General features: G+C 37.4%; 1 protein-coding gene across 6 annotated transcripts in view; it reads right to left on the reverse strand.

The window, feature by feature from the left end:
* LOC122563241 (protein phosphatase 1 regulatory subunit 12B-like) overlaps nucleotides 1-27,323 on the reverse strand; it is a 288,710-nt gene that overhangs the window by 17,420 nt on the left and 243,967 nt on the right. For 5 of the 6 annotated variants that reach the window (XM_087973634.1, XM_043716857.2, XM_087973633.1 and 2 more), the window contains 2 exons: nucleotides 7,192-7,208; nucleotides 2,899-3,046 (listed from right to left, as the gene is read on the reverse strand). In XM_087973634.1, coding sequence (XP_087829760.1) covers nucleotides 2,899-3,046; nucleotides 7,192-7,208 — 165 coding nt within the window. Of the gene's footprint in view, nucleotides 1-2,898; nucleotides 3,047-7,191; nucleotides 7,209-18,742; nucleotides 19,321-27,323 lie in introns of those variants that run through there. The other variant, XM_043716858.2, reaches the window with a different exon arrangement.

Below are 27,323 nucleotides of genomic sequence, written 5' to 3' on the forward strand. Positions count from 1 at the left end.
ATTCACTTAATTTAGACAATACTGCATAGAAAAAGAAAATTGTACCAGAATACTGTAAGCCAACAAAATAACTCCTCTATTTAAAAACAAAAGGGATAGCAGATGTTCAATAAAATATAGACTAGTAGGCTGAACACTACTGGTAAAACAAAAGAAATTCTTAATAAAGGTGAATCAAAGAATACTGAGCAATGATGTTATCGAATGCTGGTCCGAATTTTCAAAAGGAAAACAAAACGTTTGACTAATCTTACTGAACTTTCTAGTGTGTAGACAGTGGTAACGGAATAGGTGTAATTTATCAGAATTCTCAAAAGGCTGTCCATAAGAGACCCAAAAATAGAATGATGAATAAGGTAAGAGAATATGGAGTCTGGGACAGAACAGAATGCTATTTGCTCTCAAGAAAGAAATAGGAGAATGAGGTGTAGTAATTCAATATGGCAGAGGTAAGAAATGGTGTGCCACAAGCATCAGTACAGGGATCACTGCTTTTCATAATTTACATTAGAGTTTTGCTTAAAAGTAAAATATTTTGTTGAAGCCTTTTGTGTTGTACTCATCAGTACAAATGTTGCCTTTGCCCTTGAATTGATATCCTTGCAAATTGTCCTGATTAATGCAAAATGAACAAACTTGTACTTTTATATAGAAATACTCAATTTGTATTGATATGATGATAAAATATTCAAAGTTAGCTTGTAAAAAAACTAATGGCATGAAGACTTTCTTACTTGCACAGAGGAAGGAAAGAGGGATAGGAAAAGTTTAGAGAGAAGGAAAGATAAAACGTGCACACTTTCAATGAAAAGAATGGATAGAGATATTGGGATGACTTAACTGAAATTGGCTGTGTCAATTTTGGTGAGTTTCATGGAGGGTTTCTCTCTGCAAAGCCTAGTGAGATTTCTCAAACTTGCCTTCTTACCTACACATCATGCCATTATGGTGCCCCATAGGCAGAATTAGTCACCACTACCTGGATATCTCAGGATCTCTGGTATCATATTTAAAAGGCTGTTGTGCACTATGTCAAGTGTTAGCAGTCCACAGCTACCCTGCACAGTTCATGTTATTTGTCCTAGACAGGTAATCTCTCTGACTTTCATGTTGAGGAATTGTAGCCATCCAGTTTTAATTGGCACTTGGGAGAATGGGAAACTTCATATTAATGATGTTAGATTAATTAATAATGAGATGTCAATGAATAATACACACAGATATGCCTCTCACTGCTCACTGGTGAGAATCTCATCTTGTTGCTCAACACTTGGCTGGAAAACAAAATTTTCTGTTTGTAATGTTGAGAAGCTCCTTGCTGGCCATGTTAATCTATTTTCCTAACTTTCTTGTCAATGTCCACTTTGTTCAATGCCTGGGTAGATTCAAACCATAGATTTTTTTTAAAAAACAAAGCTTTTTTTGTCAGGATATACAGTTGAGCAGATGTTTCATAACAACATTGTAAGAGAAGAACGATTCATTACTTGAATGGATTGTTAAGGGCCATGCCTATTTTAAGCTCTTTGAAAAGAACACTTCTTCCACTAAACCGCAAGCAAATTTGGGTGATTTATATCTGTTTACAAATGGAATACTCAGCAAATCGACTGTTGTTACTATATATGGAATTAAAGGAGCAATTACATTTAAGATGGAGCTAGCACAAACCACAAAATGATTGAAGCAATGCATATGTATATTTGTGCAATAAAATAAACATTTTAAATTACTTGCAGACTTCTCTAAAGATTCCCAATTTTCAGATGATTTAGCCATCATAAATTATTACTGAACTTTTTTCGAAAATATCCTCAGTTTTATTTCTTCATTTTGATTTGAAGGATACCATTAATGCACTTATTATACACCACACAATGTTACCCATTGACAACTGGGATTTGGTCCAAAACAATAGACCTAAATTTCCATTCTCAGTCCTTTAAATCTAGAACAGAAAAGCACATTTCTCTGGTCCATGGTGAGAATCCGATCATCCAGAAGTTGGCTCCGAAACAGTCAAAATATTTTCAGATTTATTCCTGACTAGTAGTCACATGAGTGCAATACAGGATATTTTTCCCCTGGTACAATTCAAGTCATATTAGGTCATTTCTACAACAGACACGATGGAGAAAATGCTGTTTGTCAGCAAAGTTTCAATTTAAAATGAGATATTTTTCAAGCCTTGCAACAAAACTACTAGCACAATTACAAAGTAACATAATGTTTTAACAAAAAGCATGCAGAGAATCTCACAGGTCACCACTTAGGGCATTCTCAAAAGGAATTCAGAACAAAGCAAATGATACTTTCAAAATTGAGACATTACAAAATTAAAATTAACACGGATTGGAACCTCACACTAACCAAGGCTTTTTGCTGAACAAATACAACCCAACATTTGCTTCCTTATTCATTGCACCATTAATTTGAACCATCATGCCTGAGAGCTTCTAAGATTTAATGACTTTTTCTATAAAGTACAAACACAGACACTTTAAAAGGATTGAGTGAGGACATGTCCCCAACATCAACTTCTTCCATTAATTTGGTTTTGCTATGAGTAAACCTTACATGGTAAAAGGAGAAATCAAGAATTTTCAGCAAGATGCAATTTTGTAGTCTTTCCGTTTCTCAAAGAAAGAAATATGTAGAATTATAGAATGTTATATTCTAACTGCAAAACACAAATTCCCCAAAAAAATGGTGGAGCTGGGTTTAGAAAGGGCAAGAGAGAGCCTCTGTATAGGAATGAGCAACAGGATAAAGCCCAAGGCCAAGATAAAGACAAACAACTTAGTTTTATATGAAAAAAATTATCATATACATATCTGAGTCTATAAATCATTATGAATCTGATATCAACACACACCCCTACCCAAAAAAATCACCGACCTTCTTGTAATCCTTTACATTGTCTTCCTGTTCTACTTTACTAAGGGATGACAGTCGATGCTCCCTACGCGTGTACGAACTGGTTCGACTTAATAAGCGGTCACTGTAACTGTCAGTTGATGAAGAATTTGATGATCCTGAATCCAACCTAAACATAAAAGCCATAATTAAACAACATTACATATTTGAACACGCAATATGCAGCCACTAACCGATTTTTCATTAATGCAGCTGGTAAATCAAATGTCTACATTAAGTAATGCTATGGTCGCAGCATTTCAAAACAGTTAACACATTTCAAAAATGGTCAATAAAGTTCTAATATTACAAAATGTTCCAAAATGTTTCTCTATATTAGAACAAATATAACACCAGTCCAATGAAGGTGGTGCAGATCAAATAAAAATCATCAGTAGGCCACAAGCTCTCAATCCTGCTCTGCCATTAAATAAGTTGTGACTGATCAAATCCTGCCTTCAATTTCAATTTCACTTTCCTTCCTGTCTCTGCCTCCTCCAATAATCCTCAATTCCCCCACAGATAAAAAAAAAGATTGGTGTGATTCAGTCTTGAATGCATTCAATGACTCATCCTTCACTGCTTTGTAAGAAAATTCCACACTAACAACACTCTGAGAAAAAAAATTCCTAATCTACTTTAAATGAAAGACCTCTTCAAACCTGCTCCCTCACACCTGAGTTATAGACTTCCCACAAAGGGAAATATCCTTTCAGCATTCATGTTATCAAGCCAACACAGAATCTTGTATGCATCGAAAAGATCACCTCCCGTGTTCCTCAAAGCTTCAACAAGTATAGGTCCAACCTCCTCAACTTTTCCTCAATTCAATTGCTGCATTACCTGGAGAAGCTTCTCTGGGCTTTCTCCATATGTCCTTCCTTAAATAAGAAGACCTTTTGATTCTTAGCTTGACAGTTTTAACCTGAGTTGTCAAATCAATCTTAAACATCACATTGTGGGTATCATTGACGTCATTTTGGCTTAGCAGTTTCTGTTACATTGCCAAGAAAAGTAATTGGCAAAGGAAGTGTCTGATTTGCTTGCCTGATTCCTCCAAGCCCTCTACTTAGCTCAGTGAGATATTTGTTTCTGATCACCTTTTGCAATAATTCACCACTAGCCAGTCTCCAGAGGTAATGGCCATTAACAACTGTCTTCCAATTGTCAGTGTCAGTACTGCTAGTTTTATTTTTCATTTGCAGGTGGCCCTCTTTTGGAGGTATGGATTCTTAGGAAAATGTGAGTGGCCAGTTCAATACACCGGTCATTAGGCATTTGGCCATCATTTACTCCATAAATGCGGCCAAACCAGTACAGGTGTCTAAAATGGCTTAGAATTATGTAAACTGATAGAATAAACACAATCTAGGAGGAATTGTTCATCTCGTCCTACCACAAGATGCACAGTGTGACTATGAGGCAGTAAAGATGAAATCCGCTCTGTTTCCTCTCTTGCCAAGCATACATAGTCCAAGTCTCATCATTATATAGGAGTGCACTGAAGACTGACGTTTGGTACATTGTTTGGTTCTGTCTTTCTGGTTGCTTGTCAGTCTACTCTCAAAACTGTACACTAAACATGATCTCACCAAAACCTTGGGCCAACAGATGGATTTTTAGTAGCAACTTGAAGGAAGAAAACAAGTTATTGATCATATAACATATACAGAGAAACTTAAGTAGCGAATTTGTGAGGTTAAAACCTAGGAAGCCAAAGTGATGGCCACCAATGGTGGAGTGAGGAAGCTTAAAATGCTGGAGTTAGAGGGAAAAGCAAATCAGGGTAGGATTTATAATTTAATTGTAAGGTCCTGGGGAGTGTTGCTGAACAAAGAGACTTTGGAGTGCAGGTTCATTGTTCCTTGAAAGTGGAGTCCCAGGTAGATAGGACAGTGAAGGCTGCATTTGGTATGCTTGCATTTATTGGACACTGATAAGACCACTTCTAGAATTCTGCATGCAATTCTGGTCTCCCTGATATAGGAAAGATGTTGTGAAACTTGAAATGGCTCAGAAAAGATTTACAAGCATGTTGACATGGTTGGAGGGTTTCAGCTATGGGGGAAGAGGCTGAATAGGCTGGGGCTATTTTCCCTGGAGCTTTGGAGGCGAAAGGGTGACCTTAAAAGTTTATAAAATCATGACAGGCATGGATAGAGTGAACATCCAAGGTATTTTCCCCAGGGTTGGGGAGTTCAAAACTAGAGGGCATAGGTTTAGGGTGAGAGGGGCAAGATTTAAAAATGGACCTAAGGAGTAACTGTTTCGCGCAGAGGGTGGTGCGTGTATGAAATGAGCTGCCAGAGGAAGTGACGGAGGCTGGTATAATCACTACATTTAAAAGGCATCTGGATGGGTAGGTGAATAGGATGGGTTTAGAGGAATATGGGCCAAATGGATGAGTTGGACCAAAGGGTCTGTTTCCGTGCTGTACAGAGGAGAGTCTAGGAGATGACAAAAATGAAGAGATGGGCAGCAGCAAAGAAAAGATTGAAATCCAGAATAAAAACATTAAAATCCTGATACGGCTTGATCAGAAATCTATGTAGGTCAATAAACCGTGGATGTTCTCTAGCTTTTCAGGTAGCATGCTGCAGATCTGGCAGGAATGCATTGGAATATTTAAGTTTCATGATAAAAAAAGACATGAACAACTAACATCATATGGTTAAAGACAGAAAAAACATTATGAAGTGGAATTAGTTGCTTGGTAGTGCTGTTGAAGTATAACTGTTGAAGCTTTTCATCTTATACTGTCTGGGATGGAAGAACACTGAATTTCAAATGGAACAATGATTTATACTGTATGAGAAAAGGTTACAGACTGGTTTTGGAAGACAAAAAGTTTCAGCAACCTTTTTGCAGCAGTTCTGAAGCAGAATAGGTAGTCTCAGTAATGGCATCAAAATGTGTGGGTGCAGGCTCATGTCAGGGTCAAACATGACACCATGCTGGTAAATATCCAATTGATCTCAGGCAGCTGTCAGGCATCAGAGGGATGGAGTTGGTGGCTAGCGAAGAAAGCTTTGAGAAAAGGCTGAAGACAATGGCTTCAATCTGTGCAACATTTAGTTGAGGGAAATTTCTGCTCATTCAGTGCTGCTTCAGAATAGAAGGGGAGTCAAGAGCTGATGCCATTAATATAACACAACTCACCAAATATATACACTACTCTAACTCTGACTTCTTGTGCATCCTGACTTTAATCATTTTTTTTGCTTGGTTTTTGGTCAAGTAACCTCATTGCACTTTTTGATTCAATGTCACATTTTGTTTTCTTAATGCTCTTGAAACACTTCAGGATGTTTTATTATATTAAAATTGCAATAGAAGTACACATTTTTTTTGAGATGGGTTTAATGGACAAGATGAACTTTGAGGGGACATGGGGGAGATAGGAAAAGAAACTGCAGAAAGTTGAAAGGTTACGTGTTTAGGGCAGGACAAGGAATGAGTTGCGAGGAAATTTAGAACAGTAGGCTAGCAGAAATACATGGCTAGAATGGTCCTGATCTTGGTGATAAAGAAATCTGTGAGTTCCTCAAAATTTTTGTGGAAGCAGAGGATGAGGAAAGCAGTCTAGAAGGCTTTGAGAAGATGGCTTGCAATACAGAAAAGAAGCTGGATTTATCTTTATATTCTAGGATGCTTCTGGAACAGTGAGCAGTTTTAGCAAATGAAAGGACGACTTGACAACACTTTGTGAACACTATGAATGACTAAACCAGTTAGTACATACAAAATGAACAAACTCATTATTGAAGGAACCCTTCTTGTGATAGATCAGATATTTATCAGATTCGTACATTGGCTTGTACAAGGAAACAAAATGCTGAATCACTGATCCTACAAATAATTTACGGCACATCCAAATGCTTGAGATGTCCATGCAATTTGCAATGGTTTCCATTCAATCTATGTTGAGATGGACACACTGAAAGCAATATATAAATATCTGGTTGGTCAGTATTTATAGACCCAAGGTTTGGACCTTGTCAAATATTTTACCAACAGACCATATTGGATAATTTTAAATTAACTATAAATATACTGTGACCAATTATTCAACAGTTCTTTCAACAACATAGCATTGTTTAAAAAACAGATCCCAAAAATCATTTGTTAACAAATCATTCAATAAAAAAAAGCAGATAACTAAAATACTATTTATACAGCACATGTAAAAAAAGTGAATAATAATACAAAATAAGCCATTTTACTTATTGAACACAAATGTAGTTCGTATGCAATACAACATGACAAGGTTCTTACCTGCTGATTCGATCATGCTGAAAAAAAGAGAAAAAAAAAAGCCTTTTAGGATGTTGAGGGATCCAGGCTAGTAATTTTGGGTTGTAATTACACGTTGTATGCAAGAGAATAGTTTCTGTCTGTGCTTACAAGCAACATTATAAAATATGTGCAACATTACCCTGGAGAAAGAGCACCTTCCATTTACTTGCTACTGATGCAGCTTAATGAGACCTGTCCTGCTGTATCTTTTGGTTAAAAAACAACTGCCTCAATGATGTGCATGATAGATCAATGTTTGGAAGGTTGTCAGTAAGCTTGCCTTTCTGGAAATGCTTTGGGAATAGACTTGCAGGCAGAAACAAATTTTACAGGCTTTCAACTGGACTAGCAGCATGGTAATGCCAGACAGGAAAGGAATTGGTTAAGTTACCATTACTTATTGCTTTTTGCCACAGGACTAAACACAGCAGCAACTCAAAATAAAATACAATCTCTCAGCTGGGAGATAGAAACAATGTGAAGTGAGAGACAACTTGCAGCAAAAACATTTGCTTTTTGTTTATATTGCTGTCAAGTACTTGTCAAATTCTGATCATGTTTCACTGTAAAACTATGTTGTTTTATATTTATGCAAAAATTCAAACTATTTTCATTAGCTTATGAAATAACTAAGCCACACAGACAATGTGAAAACAAACTAGTTCTGTTAAAGTTTTAGCAAGTGCAGTAAAATCAGCCCCCTTGGCATACAGAAGAAAATGCCAAGTTGCCCACTCAATCACAACCATATAAGCGCCACTGAAAGTACAGGTATATGCACTCGATAGAAAAAAACTAGCAATCTCGATAATGAAGCTTACTGCGGTCAAAGTTCTCACATGAACTGCATTGAAGACAAAATTTAGCACAGGAAACTGATTCTCCAGTCAATACTGTTTTCATAGAAAGCACTTTCACCTCTATATAACCAGTCAGGAACTAAAACGCATTGTAGTTATTATTGGCAAGCAAAGGATAATGACTTACAAGATCATGCATGCACTGTTGCAATGCTTTTACACTATTATGGGATCTTCCACTAAAATACCATGTCAATAACAAGTTAAATTATACACAAGACGTCTGAAGTCATTGAAGGTATTTTAAGTTGCTACATTTTAGTTTTGAATTTTCTACTTTTTAATCTAGTGCAAAGTTAGTATTTACCACAAAGCATCTAAAGGTCTAGCAGTATGATACAATCTGAGGAAAATACTACATCTGGCTTTAGAATTACTGAATGTAAAGATATTATGCTGATATATATACGAACAGCTAGCAACTTCAGGAAATGGTCAGAAGGTGGAAATGTTTCCACCATCAGCTATTCTGACGGAATTTAATTCACAATGGAGGTTAACACTGTTTCTTTCCACAGGTGCTGCTTGATCTGCGAATATTTCCATGTTTTGCTTCTTTTAGAGTTTTGACATATGCAGTAATTCTTTTTTAAAAATCAGGACACTAATTAAGACTTACATTTCTACCATAAAAATACAACTCATGTTGCAAAAGGAGCTACAACGATTCAGAAAAATTCTGAATAATAGAAATTATACAGAAAGACATTTCACTTTAACAACAGTTTGAATTCAAATTACAAAGTAGATTACTCATTCTGATAATTTTCACCATTGGCACATTCTAATCTTCACTCCTACACTCTGACTCAGTATATGAAATAGTCTTAACTATACAAGGTCAGTTTTCTGTAATTCAGGCTTTAGTTAATTTGGTAGACTGGTAACTCTGTTCAATTAGCTTTATACAGTTCATTTCAAAACAAATTTGAACAAGGTATTTCTGTAACAAGCTTCATATCACATGACACCAGATTATACCTAACTGGTTTATCTGAAAACACTAGCTTTCGAAGTGCTGCACAATCACCAGGTGTTAGTGTGAGAAGAAGACCTCAGACACAGAATTAAGGAGGAAAAGACCAAAGAGTCATACAACTCATTGGGAATGATTTTTGATCTTGTCCAAAACTGATGACTCCACATCACGTTTCACATCAGTTATTTGCAATAGAAAATGCTAATGACAGTCTACAAATTTTGTGTTGCAGACGTTTCGTCCCCTGTCGAGATGACATCCTCAGTGCTTGGGAGCCTCCTGTGAAGCACTTCGGTGATGTTTCCTCCGGCATTTATAGTGGTTTGAATCTGCCGCTTCCGGTTGTCAGTTCCAGCTGTCCGTTGCAGTGGTCGGTATATTGGGTCCAGGTCGATGTGCTTATTGATTGAATCTGTGGATGAGTGCCATGCCTCTAGGAATTCCCTGGCTGTTCTCTGTTTGGCTCATTTGCAAAACCAATGTAGTGTACAAAATTCCATGCAAGGACTGCACAAAACACTACATAGGACAAACGGGAAGACAGCTAACAATCCGCATCCATGAACACCAACTAGCCACGAAACGACACAATCAGCTATCCTTAGTAGCCACACACGCAGATGACAAGCAACATGAATTCGACAGGGACAACACTTCTATTATAGGACAGGCCAAACAGAGAACAGCCAGGGAATTCCTAGAGGCATGGCACTCATTCACAGATTCAATCAATAAGCACATCGACCTGGACCCAATATACCGACCACTGCAGCGGACAGCTGGAACTGACAACTGGAAGCGGCAGATTCAAACCACTATAAATGCTGGAGGAAACATCACCGAAGCGCTTCACAGGAGGCTCCCAAGCACTGAGGATGTCACCTCGACAGGGACGAAACGTCTGCAACACAAATTCCCAGCTCGGCGAACAGAACCACAACAACGAGCAACCGATCTACAAATCTTGTCACAAACTTTGGACAGTCTACAAACTTTTGCAGAAAGTTATACTAATCAACATTATTCCTTAAACCTATTTGCTGTTTCAAACAAAAGTTTATTCACATTAGTAAATATAGATACTAGCCAATAAACAGGATTTAAAGGATTTGTATCAGTAAACCTCCAAGACTTCTTCACAAAGGGCATACTAGTACTGTGAACTGAATTGTTCATTTGTAGTTAAGGCTCAAAATAATAGCTTTCTATGCCCCAAATATTGGTCTGTCATCAGTGTTGTTTAAACAGATGTTCTTAAAAAGTGAGCAAATAACAAATATCATATATTAGGCATATACGTTTTTGCCTAAAAACACATTCAATTTCTTGAAATTTACTTCTAAACAATGCACAAAGAAGAAAATTACACTATAAAAGTATGAACGCATTCACAAATGCAACTCAAAATAGTACAAGGTCACAACGTATCAGAAAGCTTTGGCTTTGTCGATTACATGAAGGAACAAACTATAAACTTAATGGATGTGCGAGGTCAGTCTGAATATTTGTGGTCTCTACATTGGTGAGACGAATTGCTGACTGGGTGATCACTTGTAGAATACCCACATTTTGTCTGCAAAAATGACCCTGAACTTCTGGTTGCCTGCCACTGCGACACACCATCATGTTCCTTGGCCAATATCTCTCTCAGGCTTGCTGCAGTGCTCCAGCGAAGTTTAGTGCAAGCTGAAAGAGTCCTGGGACTCTTCTGGACTCATACAGTGTTCAATAATTTTAAAGCCTATGCACCTTCTCCCATGTCCTTAACTCCACACACCAGGCCTTGTCATCACATGGGTTACTCCCACGAACAACTCATTGTCAGCTATTAATGGTTCCTATTAGCAGCTATTCATTCTCCCAGACTGACCTTCACCCATTCCTTTATTCTGCCCAATTGTTTTTTTCTCTCTCTCTCTGGGCTCCATTCCCATGCATCGTTTACTCCTCCTCCCACCCCCAGCTTTTCTTTAGCAAATATACCAAACATTTCCAAGCAATTAGCAGTTCTGAAGAAGGATCACTGCTCCCTGCTTTCTCACCACAGATGCTGCCAGAGCTGTGTTTTTTCAGTAACTTCTACTCCCCCCCTTGCCTCCACCACCCGAGTCTGAATACTTGTTACATCCAAGAAAGAAGGTGAAAGTCAAAGACAGGAGGGGGAGTGGTGTTGGTGGTTGAGTGTGGTGTGGCGAGGTGGTTGGATTAATAGTAACAAGAATAGAGAGTAAAAGAGCTTCAATATAAAAATCCTAAAATCTAAGAGTTTACTGTAATGAGCAGCATACCGAATAGTTCTAACATACTGTTTAAAAATAAATCAATTAGCATTCTCAGGATAAATGTTGCTAATTTTTCCGCTTTTTTCTTTCTTTAGTGTGCCAAGATCATGGGAAGTAATGATATTTTGAAAAGCAATGAGCAAAACACTTACACAGCACAAAAACAGGTCATTCAACCAAGAACATTCATGCAGTGTTTATGTCTCACACAAATCTCCACCCATTCCATCTGACCTCATCAACAAATCCTCACATTCCTTTGTTTCTTGTGAGCTAATGAAGTTTCCCAGAATCCATCTGAGACAGTAGGAAGAGAAAGACATTTGTGCAAAGTAAGAATAACACCTGAAGTTCCTATCCTGATAAAGAATAAAATAACAGTGTGGAAAAATAACCTTTTGGGGAAAAAAAAGGTTATTTGTAAAATAGAGGAAAATTCTATTTAGAACTACAGTACTAAGTGTAAACAAATTTCTACAGTTGACTAAAACCAGTTATGTACCAGGCAGAGAGGTCATTCGTAATTTTTTTAAAAATGAACCAAAAATCAGTTACACATTTACCAACATTTTTGGAGCATTTCAAATACATAACCATATCAATTGCTGTTTGTTTATTTCAACTTCTAATGTGAAAAACAAGAATCAACATTTGTTTCACTATAATACTATAATAGTGGGCGGCACGGTGGCACAGTGGTTAGCACTGCTGCCTCGCAGCGCCAGAGACCCGGGTTCAATAATTCCCGACTCAGGCGACTGACTGTGTGGAGTTTGCACGTTCTCCCCGTGTCTGCGTGGGTTTCCTCCGGGTGCTCCGGTTTCCTCCCACAGTCCAAAGATGTGCAGGTTAGGTGAATTGGCCATACTAAATTGCCCGTAGTGTTAGGTAAGGGGTAAATGTAGGGGTATGGGTGGGTTTCGCTTCGGCGGGTCGGTGTGGACTTGTTGGGCCGAAGGGCCTGTTTCCACACTGTAATCTAATCTAATCTAATCTAATCTAATCTAATCTAATACTAAAATATAATACTCTTACAATCTACTTAAAAGGAATTATAACAGCTGATTTTAACAAATAAGACTACACCAGGAGTTTTTTTTTACTGAATTCTTTTTTCAAACTCTGCTCACTGTGCAGCATATCTGTCAATTACTTTGTTTTTTGTTGTTAGTTACTTTGGCTATCTTCTATCTGACGTACAAACAATACAGATCCAAAGTGCAACTAACACTCTCAGTAAACACCCAGATAAATTGAAACACAAAGTCCCAATCGTCTGCATAGTTAAGTAGCCTGCTCTGGGTCACCCTCAAACAGGTTCTGTGATTAATGAGCCCTCATTTGCAATTTTTTCGTTGATGCAATGAAATAACTGGCTTTTACAGCCTTCAGTGAATATTTTTATACCAATGTGACTCGAATGCAAAAATGAAAACCTCTCTCATCATTGCTCTAAACTGCAAGTATTGCAAATTAAATATCTCCAGTTCTTTAGCTAAGTTATCCCACTTGCTGTTTAATGATCATTGTCTACTTATCCTATCCATGTCCCTCATAATTTTATAAACCTCTGTAAGGTCATCCCTCAGCCTCTGACGCTCCAGGGAAAACAGCCCCAGCCTGTTCAGCCTCTCCCTGTAGCTCAAATCCTCCAACCCTGGCAACATTCTTGTAAATCTTTTCTGAACCCTTTCAAGTTTCACAACATCTTTCCGATAGGAAGGAGACCGGAATTGCATGCAATATTCTAACAGTGGCCTAATCAATGTCCTGTACAGCTGCAACATGACCTCCCAACTCCTGTACTCAATACTCTTGACCAATAAAGGCAAGCGTGCCAAACACCTTCTTCACTACCCTATCTACCTGCAACTCCACTTTCAAGGAACTATGAACTTGCACTCCAATGTCTCTTTGTTCAGCAACATTCCTGAGGACCTTATCATTAAGTGTATAAGTCCTGCTAAGATTTGCTCTTATCTTTTTAAACATTATAAAGCAAAATGGATCCAAATGGAATAGATGCCAGGCATATTTCATGCGCATTGCTCTAATTTTCTACAACTAAAAATTTAATTACTAAAACTAAAAATTAATATATTAAAACACATCAACCATGAACTAGATATTCATAAAACCAGAAGTATACATATTGTATTTATCTCTCTAATTAAAATCTGGTATTTTATTTAATGTTAAATTTCTATCTCATTGCATCAAAGTGGCTTTCTTTTTAAAAATAATTATTTTACTGAACTTTCAGTACAATAAATGGAAGGTAAGTAACTAACATTCGCAAATCTAACTACATCACTGATACCTACATGCCTGGCTTCAGAATATTTTTAAAAACAATAAGATCAAAGCTTCTAAACAAAAGAACATGTTTCAGACCAAATCACCTACCTCAGATCTTCAGCAGATATGGCTGCACAATCGATTGGATACAGAATGCTAATACAAATATAATACTGCAGATACTGGAAATTTGAAACAAAAACAAAAAGTGGAGAACTCAGCAGATCTTCAGAACGAAGAGAAGCCACACTGGATTCAATACATTAATTCCTTTTCTCTCTCCACAATGCTGCCAGACCTGCTGAATTTTTCTCACACTTTATGTTTTTGCTTTGAAAGAGCACACTAACTTATGGAATAACACTGATTACATGTACTTACAACCCACAACAGTGGAGATACCAGTATAAGCAGCTTACTGTTTTGATGCTATTTGGACCTCACAGCATAATAGCAAGTCAAAGTATTTAATGTTAAATGACAGTTCATTTGTACAATTGAGTTTTTTCCCCTCTAAGACTGGGACCCATGCAAAGAAACTGTACAGATAAAAGAAAATCTAGGTTCCAATAAAACTGACTTTCAACTCAACATAAGGAAAGTTCACCTGCACTGCATTTTTCTGCATTAAGCATTGATTTGCAAGAGCGTCCCAAATAGAAATGTAAATCAAAATCTAATTCAAATTTCATGGTCCAGTTCAAATTGTCATCTTCTGAGTCAAATAAAAATTAAAAATGTATTGCTCTTTCCCTATATGACAAAAATGTGGCATTTGTTAATACAAGGTCATTGCTTCATCTCTAATAAGTTGCAAAGCCACAATTTTCCTAAATATTCCAATCAGCAAATCAAAAAAATACAAGGCACTGCATCAACTCTCAGTCATGCTGTTTTCAGAACATGTTGGAACCTGGAACTTGCGATGTTGCTTTATTACCACACATACTCAACCATCCACTTTTTCTTATGAACACATTGCTGATAATTCAGTGGTACTCAAACCAATCGGCTTTGCCGAATATCACTGCACAACAATATATAAAATATATTTTAGATTCTGAAGTATTGATAGTTCTGGTTGACAAGCACCCAGAACAGCAGACCAAACTTTCATAAAACATATCAAAGTGTTCCATATTTCAGATGAAAATATTGGAAAAACAAAGGTTTGCATTTTAGAATATGTGTTTTGCAAAATAATTGCAATAAACACTGGCAGCCTTGAAAATAAATATGGAAGGCTATTTTTGGGAACAATGCATTTTAGCTTACATTGATCGCTTTTGTTAATTCTTTCCAAAGTTGCAAATTAGAAAGCAATACTCCTGCACTGGGAGCAGTTTAGAGAAGGTTACCAGACCTATATCTAGATTGGATAGGTTTTCTTACAAGGAAAAGTTGAACCTAGAAGTGTAAGAGATGCTTGTGTGAAACATAGAAAGATCCTGAGGGGTCTTGACAGGATGCATATGGAAAAGCAATTTCATCTTAGAAGGAAAATCAGAAATAGGGGGTTACTTCAGAAAGAAAAGGGTCACCCACTTAAGGCAATTGGTGGGGGGAGGGGGGAGGGAATCATTTTCTTAGACAGGTCATGACTTAGGAGTTTTCTCCCTCAAAGGAAGAAAAATCTTTGAATAATTTTAAGTTTGAGGTTATCAGATTTTTGATAAGCAAGGTGGTGAAACATTATCAGGGTAGGCAGAAAAGTATAATAATCATGATGCTAATAAATAAAGTAGATTCAAAGGGCTGAGCACCTACTTTTGCTCTTTTCTTTGTCCATGTGAATTAAGAACATAAGAAAAAGGAGCAGGAGGCAGCTATTTGGCCCTTCGAGCCTACTCTGCCATTCAGTAAGATCAATGGCTCATCTTTTTATGTACTCAGCTCCACCCACTCACAGAACCATCAAATTCCTTTACTGTTCAAAAATGTAGCTCTGCCTTAAAAACATTCAATGAGGTAGCCTCAACTGCTTCACCGGGCAAGGAATTGCATAGATTTACAACTTTTTGGGTGAAGGCATTCCTCAACTCAATTGTAAATCTCCTCCCCCTTATTTTGAGACTATGCCCCCGATTTCTAGTTTCACCTGCCAGTGGAAACAACCTCCCTACTTCAATCTTATCTATTCCCTTCATAACTTTTATATGTTTCTACAAGTTCCTCCCTCATTCTTCTAAATTCCAATGAGTAAAGTTCCAGTCCACTCAATTTCTCCTCATAAGCAAACCCTCTCAACTCTGGAACCCATGATGTGGAGGTGACAGTGTTGGACTGGGGTGGACAAAGTTAATAATCACAAACTGGAATCAATCTAGTGAACCTCCTCTGCACTCCCTCTAGTACCAGTGCATCTTTTCTCAAGTAAGGAGACCAAATCTTACACAGTACTCTAGGTTAGGCCTCACAAACACCCTATACAGCTGCAGCATAACCTTCCCATTTTTAAACTTCAACTGTCTAGCAAAGGACAATAATCCACTTGCCTTCTTAATTACCTGCTGCACCTACAAAACAACTTGAAGCTCCATTCTTGAACTTGAGTCCATAATCTCAGCTGACATTTAAGTCTAATGCTGAAAATCTCCTGAAGTACCGAAAAGTCCTGTCTTTCATTTGACATGTAAAACCGACAGATTGTTGAACTGGACATCAAAGTTCCAACTGCAAGATACAATACGAAGCTGGGATGCCTCTTCATGCCTTGCACAAAGCTGCTTCCTTGCTAACCAAACAACAAATATATATCCTTTTGAGATCTGTGTGCAAATTAGTTTCACTGTTAACCTGGACAATATTGATTATACTTTTATTTCCTGGTTGTGACGTATTTAGAGATGACCTGAGGATATGATAAGGTTCTTTTTTAAGTGGATGTATTTTCGAATAATTTCTTCCACTACAAGTTGGTGAGGACCAAATAAGCTGGGCACTGGTAATAATTTATCCACACTCTCCATTTTTATAATGGACCCGTCCAATTTTAATGGTCAATTAAGAAAATACAACACTAGTAATAATTTTAAAATTTACGTGTTAGGAAATTCCCAAGTTTCACTGAATACTTTCCATCTCAAAAATCTGCTTTGACAAGCTTGATTCAGCTAGTGACAATTTGGTTATTCTCCTCTACTTTTCATTACTGCCCAGCACATGAATATGTCTAACAGACAGACCATTGTCTACTCAGAAGTTTTAATATTAAGTCTCCTTTATGGTACTTATTTTTTTTAAAAACTGCATTCTTCAATCACATAAAAAAATTATCAATTGGATGAAATGCATCAAAATGTCTTGATAAAGTGTAGTTTTCTTTAAGGTGAAATGTTTTCTTCATCATCCTTGATCAAATTACTGCCTCACTTATGATTGCCGCATATAACAATTAAACCTGAAGAGAAGTCGAAGTCAAAGCTGGTCACTAACTTAAGTGAAAACTAAACATTATAGTCATGTTCGCATGTTGTAAATTGTTTTACTTCTGATTTAACTGTAGAATCTAACAGTGCTGTATGCTCATTATTATATTTACCAAACTTACTAGTAGATCGATGAGATGCACCAATATTAATAATTCTACATTAAATTCATAAAACATTTAAAAATTGAGTATAAAAGAATTTAATTAATCCAAATAACTCTTCATTTAAAACAATTTAAAAAGTAGTAATTCTACTGTTTGGTCTGCAAACCATTGTAAGGGAGTAAATGGAGGGAAAGAAAAGAAGAGATAGTCAATTAAGTGGAAAGAAGTGGAAGGTCGTATGCAAGAGACATAAACATCAGATTTGATTTTTTTATATTCGAGTTATCTACTCGTGCTCATGATTACTGTTTGGATGAAAACGCATTGCGCCTGGTTATAATGATTATCTTGAATAAGCAACCCTCCAAACATCTACAGTTCATTTTCAGACACGAAGAACTGCCAGTCAATTTGTGCACCTCAAGGTGGTCGGTGGCCACAAAATCTCCAATTTTATTTCAGCTAATGATCGACACCACATTCTAGTGGTGTCTCATATGGAATTCTTCATCATATGAATGCTTTAAAATTGGCCTTTCATTGGCATTTTTAGGACATGCAGTATCCTTTGAATATCAAAGATACTTTGAACTCCAACAACGTCATCATCCAAATCTATAAAGAATGAAATTATACAATAACTGAAGGTAACATGGAATTACATGAAATGCATCAAAATGCCTTGATTGAAAAAGAGCAGTTTTCATGAAGATGAAAAATTTTCTTAAATCATCCTTGATAAAATTAATGTACCGTTGCTGCAATAGGTTTCCTTCCATTTCATTCAACATTTCTTTCAGACTTTTAGTGTATTCCAGGCTGGGCTCCTCTGGCAGGTTTTGCCTGGGCCCCAAACTCTGCTTTTCCACTGCACATGAAACAGCAGTATATCTGTTCCACGACAGCTGTTGCTAATTACATAAGACTTCCACAGTAACCTCCCACAAACTGTTCCTGTATATACTTAAAGAGACCACACAATCAGATTTGGAATTAACTGGAGCTAGTTACAATTGCTATTAAACAAAAACAAAACACCATTACTTTCCTTTGGCTTTTTCAGCCTGTTATACATTTAACATACTGATTAAGAGCCTAGGGCATACATATATACTAATGCTAATAATAGAGAAGGAAACATAAGTCCAACGTTTCATTGCACCATTAAACAGCAATACAAGTCACACTTCAAAAAACATTGCGCAGCAGACAAAAAAATACATTTGACTAGCATATTTGCTACTACTTGCATGCTTCTAAATCATTCAGTCCAATTAAGAATTGTAATAAGAGTTAATTGAGGAGGGGGTGTCAGTCAAATTTCTTTTTTGGATGTACATTTAACTTCAAAATAAGATCTTAAATTACTTTTTTTTCTGAAACACTCAAGAACACAAGACTGTTTGGTTTAACTCTCAGTAAATAGGATACTGACTTTTCAAGCTTCTATGTGCATTCCATGTATCAGGATGTTTAAAAACCTACCATCCGCAGACCACATTATTTGCTGCACTGTTGTTAGGCCTCTTATAATCCCACACTAGAGCACTAAAATTAAAGTCAGTGATTTTCTTACTCTGAATGTCTTGCTTGTGGGTGAAGGTGAAGGTGAAGGTGAACAAGGTGGTGTTTCTTGCTGCGGTTTCTTGTTCCTCATTAGATCCTTATTCCTAGAATACAGTGCTGACATTGTTACCAAATTCAAAGAGTTCAAGAACTGATGGATCCTGTACTATATTTACTTTTCCGAGCAAGCTTCTTTCTATGTTCAAACACGTTGCCTTCAGAACTGATTTGTCCCGCGTCCAAAGCTACAATTATTGCGATTTGCTTTACAAAAGTGCAGGTTGACAGGTAAAGTGAAAATAGGGCTGTTAGATGAATTGTTGGTCTTCAAGCTGAGATTTGTTCTTCTTTAGCTGGATCAACAGCTCAGCACATTTAAAAAGAAACAGATGAAGGCATCAAATAAAATCCCAAAGGAATCTTGCAAAACACCACAGCCGCAACAAAGTGGTTTTCAATCTATCTGAACAGAATCATAAGATGAAAATGAGACAGCCATCAAAACATGATCTTTCATTTTGAGACTTTGTACACTCCAAGGGGTAGAGCACTTCTCGATGATGTACGAATACAGTTAAGTTTTGCTTTGTTCTTATCCTTCGCTGGGTTGCTTCACGCGTTGCTCTCTTTTGGCATTTCAATTTTTTTTACTTGAACAGGAATGCTGGAATGAAGCCAAAAGGCATCATTCGCTTTCAGCTGGGAATTAATTTTTTTTCTCTCTCTGAGGAAGAAACTCCTTAAAAATTTTTTATCAGACATCTGGATTTAACAAGGAAGCCATACTTCAGAACAGAAATCCTTCGATTTAAATAACGTAGAACAACATCACAAACTCACTTCTGGAATGACTTGCCCATCATTTGATTTAAACCGATCTCTCAATTCAACAAACTTCATTAGGACACAATGAACAATTTGCTATCATTAAATGCTGTACGCCAAGCATTCTAATAATATGATATAAACATTACATTAATAATTTTAACTAGTTATTTCATAGCTAACTTTGGCTGTAAATACTTCTACATACAAAATTTGTCTTTTTCTCATCACAACCACCACGCTGAAAAAGCAGTGGAACTTTACAAAGTTTACATTTGGAACAATTCTTTTGGTGGGCTATTAGTTTGGATTTGTAGTCAGGTTAAATTAAGATTATTCACAGATTGTATGTTGTATATTCGATAAAAGCTGGGACTGCAAATGGCCTCAAAATAATAATTTTTTTCCCCCCACACAGTTCCACTTGTAGGTAATAATATATACTTTCCTGTTGCATTTGATCTCTCAAAATACATTACCTCAGAAGTTTGAGTTGATGCATTTAGGTATAAGGAGTCCTGAATGATGATATAATTTTCAGAAAAATAAAACAATATTTGTTGTGAAACATGCCTTTTTTTTTTAAAAAAAAGCAGCATTCAAGAACCGAATAATGACAGAAATGTTATAGCACAGGAGGCAGCCATTTGGCCCATCATTCTGTTTTAGCTCCCTAAATAAAAGCATTACTAAATGCCATTCTTCTCCTTTTCCAGATACTCTTTCATATATTTTCTATTTAAATAATCATCTAATGCCCACTTGAATGCTTCAATTGAACCTACCTCCATCCAACTTCCAGGCAATGAATTCCAGTTCTGAATCAATTGTTGAGAGAAAAATTGTTGTTTCTCATCACATTGGCTTCTTTGCACATCATTTTAAACTTCTCTTTTCTTCCTGATCCTTTTACAAATGGAAACAATTTCTCCTTACCTACTCTATCTGGGTTTCTTCATTTTATTATTAGACTTTGTCTTACATTTCTTCTCTCCGAAAAAAAAACAACCCAAACCTCTCAAACTACCCTTGTAACTGAAGCCTCTCATCTCTTAAGCCATCCTTGTAAAGTGTGGCATCCAGAACTGTGTACAAGCTGAGGACTAACAAAGTGTTAGCATAACTCTTTGCTACAGTGTTCCAAACACCTATTAATACAGCCCAGGAGACTGCACATTGATTAACTGCTCTCAAGAACTATATTATCACTTTTAAATCACCTGTGCACATAAACACCAAGGTCCTTCTGTTCCTGCACTTGCTCTAGCATTATAATGCTTAATTTATAATCATCTTTCAATAATCTTCATAATGAAGTATACCACCTCAAACTTCTGAGGTGATGCATTTTGAGATATCAAATGCAACAGTAAAGTATGCTGTAAATGGCAGGGCCCTTAGGAGCACTGAAACACAAAGGGATCTTTGGGTGCAAGATCATATCTCCATGGAAGTGGCAACACAAATGAATACGATGGTAAAGAAGGCATACGCATGCTTACCCCAAGGGTACCAAGGATAAAAGTTGGCATGTTGCAAATATATAAAAATTTAGTCAGGCCAGATTATACTAATGTGATGACCACAGCTGCTCACAATGAGAATGATGTGGAGGCTTTGGAGAGAGTGTAAAAGAGGATTTACTAGGATGATGCCTTAATTGGAGTGAATTAGCTCTATGGAGAGGTTGGACAAACTTGGATTGGTTTTTCCCCAGCGTGTCGGAGGCTGAAGGCGGACCTGATACAAGTATATGAAATTGAGAGAGGAATGGATAAGATGGGCAATTTACTCAGAGTAAAGTCATTTACTCTGCATGGAAATGTCAAATACTAGGGGGCATTGGTTTCAGGTGAGAGGGGAGTGTTTAAAGGAGATGTACAAAGCAAGTTTTGCTTTACGCAGATGGTGTAGGTGCCCAGAACATGCTGCAAGGGAAGCAGAGATGACAGCAACATTTAACAGGCATTTAGAAAGACACATGAGTAGGCAGAGAATAGAGGGACATGGACTATTTGGTGTGCTTTCTGCATTGAACTTCATTGTCTCCTTTGCCTACTCCCAACAACATATCATTATATTGAGCAGTTTCTGGAAGTCCTTGTACATCATAATCAACAGCATTATCCTCATCCACCCTTTCTGTAAGCTTTTCAAAAAGACATCAGCAAATTAGTTAAACACTATTTTTCCCTCTAGAAAGCTATGCTGGCTCTTCATGGTTAAATCATCTTTTTTCACAAGATTCTATTCTGAATAATTGTTTCTAGAAGCTTCCCTATCACTGAAGTTAAAATGAAACGTCTGTAAGAGTTAAAAAGATTGATTTCCATCTTTGTTTTTGAAATAATTATTTCACTGTTATTTTTCAAATGTATATAATTGTTAACATTAATAATCCTGAAAATATGTACAATCAGAATATCTGACCGGCATGAATTTACATCTTTTTTTCCCAAAAGCTCATTCCAAACAGATAATTTCAAGTGGTGTAAGTGCCAACTGCAACTGGACTGAAGTTATAAGGAATCAGATAAAAGTATTGAACACAAATTTACACTGAATTATTTCAGGACTGCGACCATAATTCTATTAGTTTTAAAATAGTGATGGAAAAGGATAGACCAGATCTAAAAGTTGAAGTTCTAAATTGGAGAAAGGCCAATTTTGACGGTATTAGGCAAGAACTTTCAAAAGCTGATTGGGGGCAGATGTTTGCAGGTAAAGGGACGGCTGGAAAATGGGACGCCTTCAGAAATGAGAATGAGAATCCAGAGAAAGAATATTCCTGTTAAGGTGAAAGGAAAGGCTGGATGATTAAAGAAATTGAGGATTTGGTTCAGAAAAAGAAGGAAGCATATTTCAAGTATAGACAGGATAGATCGAGTGAATCCTGAGAAGAGTATAAAGGCAGTAGGAGTATACTTAAGAGGCAAATCAAGAGAACAAAAAGGGGATATGAGATAGCTTTGGCAAATAGAATTAAGGAGAATCCAAAGGGTTTTTACAAATACATTAAGGACAAAAGGATAATTAGGGAGAGAATAGGACCCCTCAAAGATTAGCAAGGCGGCCTTTGTGTGAAGCCACCGGAGATGGGGGAGATACTAAACGAGTACTTTGCATCAGTATTTACTGTGGAAAAGGACATGAAAGATAAAGAATGTAGGGAAATAGATGGTGACATCTTGAAAAATGTCCATCTTATAGAGGAGGAAGTACTAGATGTCTTGAAACGCATAAAAGTGAATAAATCCCCAGGACCTGATCAGGTGTACTCTCGTACTTTGTGGGAAGCTAGGGAAGTGATTGCTGGGCCTCTTACGGAGATATCTGTATCATCGATAGTCACAGTTGAGGTGGCGGAAGACTGGAGGTTGACTAAAGTGGTGCCACTATTTAAGGACAAGCCAGGGAACTGTAGACTAGTGAGTCTGATGCTGGTGGTGGGCAAGTTGTTGAAGGGATTCCTGAGGGACAGTATGTACATGTATTTGGAAAGTCAAGGACTAATTATGGATAGTTAACATGGATTTGTGCATGGGAAATCATGTCTCACAAACTTGATTGAGCTTTTTGAAGAAGTGACAAAAAGGAGTGATGAGGGCAGAGCAGTAATTGTGAACTATATGGACCTCAATATGGTGATCAACAAGGTTCCCCATGGGAGACTGGTTAGCAAGGTTAGATCACATGGAATACAGGGAGAACTAGCCATTTGGATGCAGAACTGGCTCAAATGTAGAAGACAGACGTGGTGATGGAGGGTTGTCTTTCAGACTGGAGGCCTGTGACCAGTGGAGTGCCACAAGGATCGGTGCTGGGTCCAGTACTTTTCATCATTTATATAAATGATTTGGATGTGAGGGTAAGAGGTACAGTTAGTAAGTTTGCAGATGACACCAAAATTGGAGGCGTAGTGGACAGCGAAGGAGGTTACTTCAGATTACAACTGGATCTTGATCAGATGGGCCAGTGGGCTTAGAAGTGGCAGATGGATTTCAATGTAGATAAATGCGAAGTGCTGCATTTTGGGAAAGCAAATCTTACCAGGACTTATACACTTAATAGTAAGATCTGAGGGAGTGTTGCTGAACAAAGAGACCTTGGAGCATAGGCATTTGGTATGCTTTGCTTTATTGGTCAGAGTATTGAGTACAGGAGTTACGAGGTCATGTTATGGCTGTACAGGACATTGGTTAGGCCACTTTTGGAATATTGCATGCAATTTTGGTCTCCTTCCTATCGGAAAGATGCTGTGAAACTTGAAAGGGTTCAGAAAAGATTTACAAGGATGTCGCCAGGTTGGAGGATTGGAGCTCGAGGGAGAGGTTGAGTACGCTAGGGGGGTTTTCCCTGGAGCGTCAGAGGCTGAGGGGTGACCTTATAGAGGTTTTTAAAATCATGAGGGGCATGGTTAGGATAAATAGACAAAGTCTTTTTCCTGGAATGGGGAGTCCAGAATTCAAGGGCATTGGTTTAGGGTGAGAGGGGAAAAATACAAAAGAGACCTAAGAGGCAACGTTTTCACGCATAGGGTGGTACCGTTTATGGAATGAGCAGCCAGAGAAAGTGGCGGAGGCTAGTACAATTGCAACATTTAAAAGGCAACATGATGGGTATATGAACCGGAGAGATTTGGAGGGATATGGGCTGGGTGCTGGCAGGTGGGACTAAAATGGGTTGGGGTATCTGGTTGGCATGGACACATTGGACTGAAGGGTCTTTTTCCGTGCTGTATATTTTGAGGACTCTATGGCTGATAAAGGGAATAAATTAGTGGAATTCAGTAATAGATAAAAAGTAATACAGTCAAATTTGGAAAGCACTTCAGATTTAAATAGGTTAAAAAAGTCCAATTTTGAAAGAAACAAAATCATTGCTTCATCAAAAATGATTATTTTCAACATTTAGATCATGCACAAAATGTTTCATACTCCAAACTGATACATCTCTATATCCCTTATTAATTTACCGTTTCTTACGATAAGTCTTCATGTACTTGTTAAATTCAATCTTTTCCTTGAGGAAGCAAAGTATTCATACATCAACAATCCTGAAAAGGTGTTGCGCATATCTGCAGCATAGCATAAAAACACTGATCCCTCTTGATTTCAAATCAGTAATCAATAACTGTTTTCTACTTGCAAAAGATAATGGATGAATTTATATATACTGAAGTCCAAAACTTAAATGACTGAACAAGTCAAGGAAATTATCACAAAGATAATGTCCACTTTGACTTCTCTCTTTGAACACTGATACACAGTTAATGCTGCATGTGCTACATTCATGTTTGCCTTGTTTCATTCAGTGGCAATGCTGGATCTGAGGACTGTAACATGAATCTGTAGTAATATTTAAGATGAAAACAGAGTATGTACTTGAAAAGAAAAACATCTGCAGGGCTATGGAGAAGCAGCAGAGGAGTGGACCAAACTAACTAGCTTTTTAGAAGGCCAGCACAGTCACAATAGACCAAATAGCCTACTCCTATGTTGTACAAAACCATAATTTATTGACCACCAACTCAGTTACTTATTAGAAAAAACAAAAATTATCCCACTTTCTGATAGTTTGTTTCACCAAAGGGAGATTTATTAATTGGTAACTTGTCGACCTCCCAGCAATGAACTTCAGCACACAGCAAAAAAAAAAGCTTTTTATTATATTAAAATTATTGCACAATGGGAAATATAAAGTTGAATCTTGGTTTTCCACAAGCACCATTTATGCATATTTCAAAGGTCGTAGATGCAAGGTAATAAAACAAATTTGAATCAAGGGTTCGACACAAACTGGGAGTGTTCTGTCAAATGTTGCATGAGTTGTGTATCCAACAAAAGAAAGCCAGCTGATGTGCTTTATATGTGCATCTAATATAATAGAATAATCTTGACTCTTAAGACTTATTTGGAGATTTTTAAGTCCAGAAGAGTATTGATCTGCTCAACAATGATTTATTTTATAAAGTCAATGATGGAGAAGTTCAATAAGGAAAGGTATAGCACTGCACAGAAAAACCAAGGTCAGTTAGTTCTAATGCAGGAATGCACAAATTTATTGCTGAATTTCTGAAAATTTGAGAGACACAGGTGACAAAGCTCACATGCCCCTCTTAAATAATGAAGTGCACTTTGACTGGAGCAGGTTTGCAGAAACTGCGAGAGCCATATCTTGGTCCAGCACAGATAACCTCTGGGATTTTGTGATTTTGCAGGGGAGAATTTGATTGAGCAGGTGCAAAAAGGAGTCACATGTCACAGGAAAGGGGAGTGTCATCCAGAGCAATGGGAAAAGATAGCTGTGGTAGGTAAAGATAAGAATTAAGGCCCCAACAACAAGAACTTTGGGAAGTCCACTAACAGGAGATGTGGTTGTCCGTGTTGATTCGGTCGCCTGAGATAGAAATAGAAAGGTCGAGGAAGGGGAGGGAGGAATCTGAGACTGTCCAGGTGAATTTGAGGTCGGGGTGGTCACTTCACAGAAGGGCTGAAGAAGGGCTAATGCCCGAAACGTCGATTCTCCTGTTCCCTAGATGCTGCCTGACCTGCTGCGCTTTTCCAGCAACACATTTCCATCCCAAGTCCACTAACACACAAGTCCAGATTTTACAGTGCTTCTGAATGGGCTTTGGAAGAGCCTAAACACTTACATCTCTGGACTCTTTCATTTAGAAACTTGGGTTAACTTCTTACAACAAACATTGAATTTAACTGTTCTATACTTAAACATACACAGACCTCTTGGGGTGCATCCCTTTTAACTTCAAAATAAACCTGCTCCTCTGGCTCCTCATTTCCTCTCAAAATTTCTCCAGTGCATTGTTGAAAGAACTGCACATTTGGAGATACCATCTTTCGGATGCAACATTAAAGCAAGCCCCATCTGTCTGCTTGGCTGGATGTGGAAGAACCCATGGCATCATTTCAAAGAAGAACATGGGATTTATCCCAGGTGTTCAGGCCAATAGCTCTTACTCAAACAACTTCACAAACAGATCATCTGGTCATTATCACATTGCTGTTTAGTAAAGCTTGCTGCAAACAGTTTGGCTACCACATTTACAGGGATAACTCTTCAAAATAGTTCAGTGGCTGTAAACCACTAAACATCCGCTGACATGAAAACCACAATATTAGTGCAAGTCATACCATATTTCTTTAAATCAGCTTGATACAAATACTTTCAATGCATTCTCCCTTTTTCTGCTTTAATGATCTATCCAACATGGTGTGTTCCAAGGCACATACAGGTAATATGTACACACAAATTGGACAGCAGTTTAGATCAGAAGTATATGAGCAGAAATCCCCTTTTTCCCTGCTGAGACTGAATCAATAAGTGTAGGAACGGATTTTAGACAAAATTCTAATGTAGGCTTATATTACGATTGTGAACTACACTGACTCACTGGAATATATGGCTAGTGTGTGTTTTTATACATTTTTGGGATTGAATATTCATGGTGGTCATCTGTGCACTGTGATTAGAGACAACTTCTTGAACAAAGATTGAATGCAGATGGTAAATAGGTTTTTGGCAAATGTGAGAAAATGACCCACCTTGTTTGAATATTTATCTTTTAAATTGCTTATGCTCACTTAACCATTTCAAGGAATTTGAATATCGCTTGACTCTTTTCCAAATGATCCTGTTTTACTTGGATCTTTATAAATCCATTATATTTTCAATATGCATCATTCAGAAAGCTTTTTGCACTCTTAGTCATAATGAAATCCATTACAGTATATCCCTTTACAGCA

Source organism: Chiloscyllium plagiosum, unplaced genomic scaffold, assembly GCF_037043375.1.
Source record: "Chiloscyllium plagiosum isolate Xiang-an unplaced genomic scaffold, Cpla_swu_hap1 HiC_scaffold_26, whole genome shotgun sequence".
Classification (NCBI taxonomy): Eukaryota; Metazoa; Chordata; class Chondrichthyes; order Orectolobiformes; family Hemiscylliidae; genus Chiloscyllium; species Chiloscyllium plagiosum.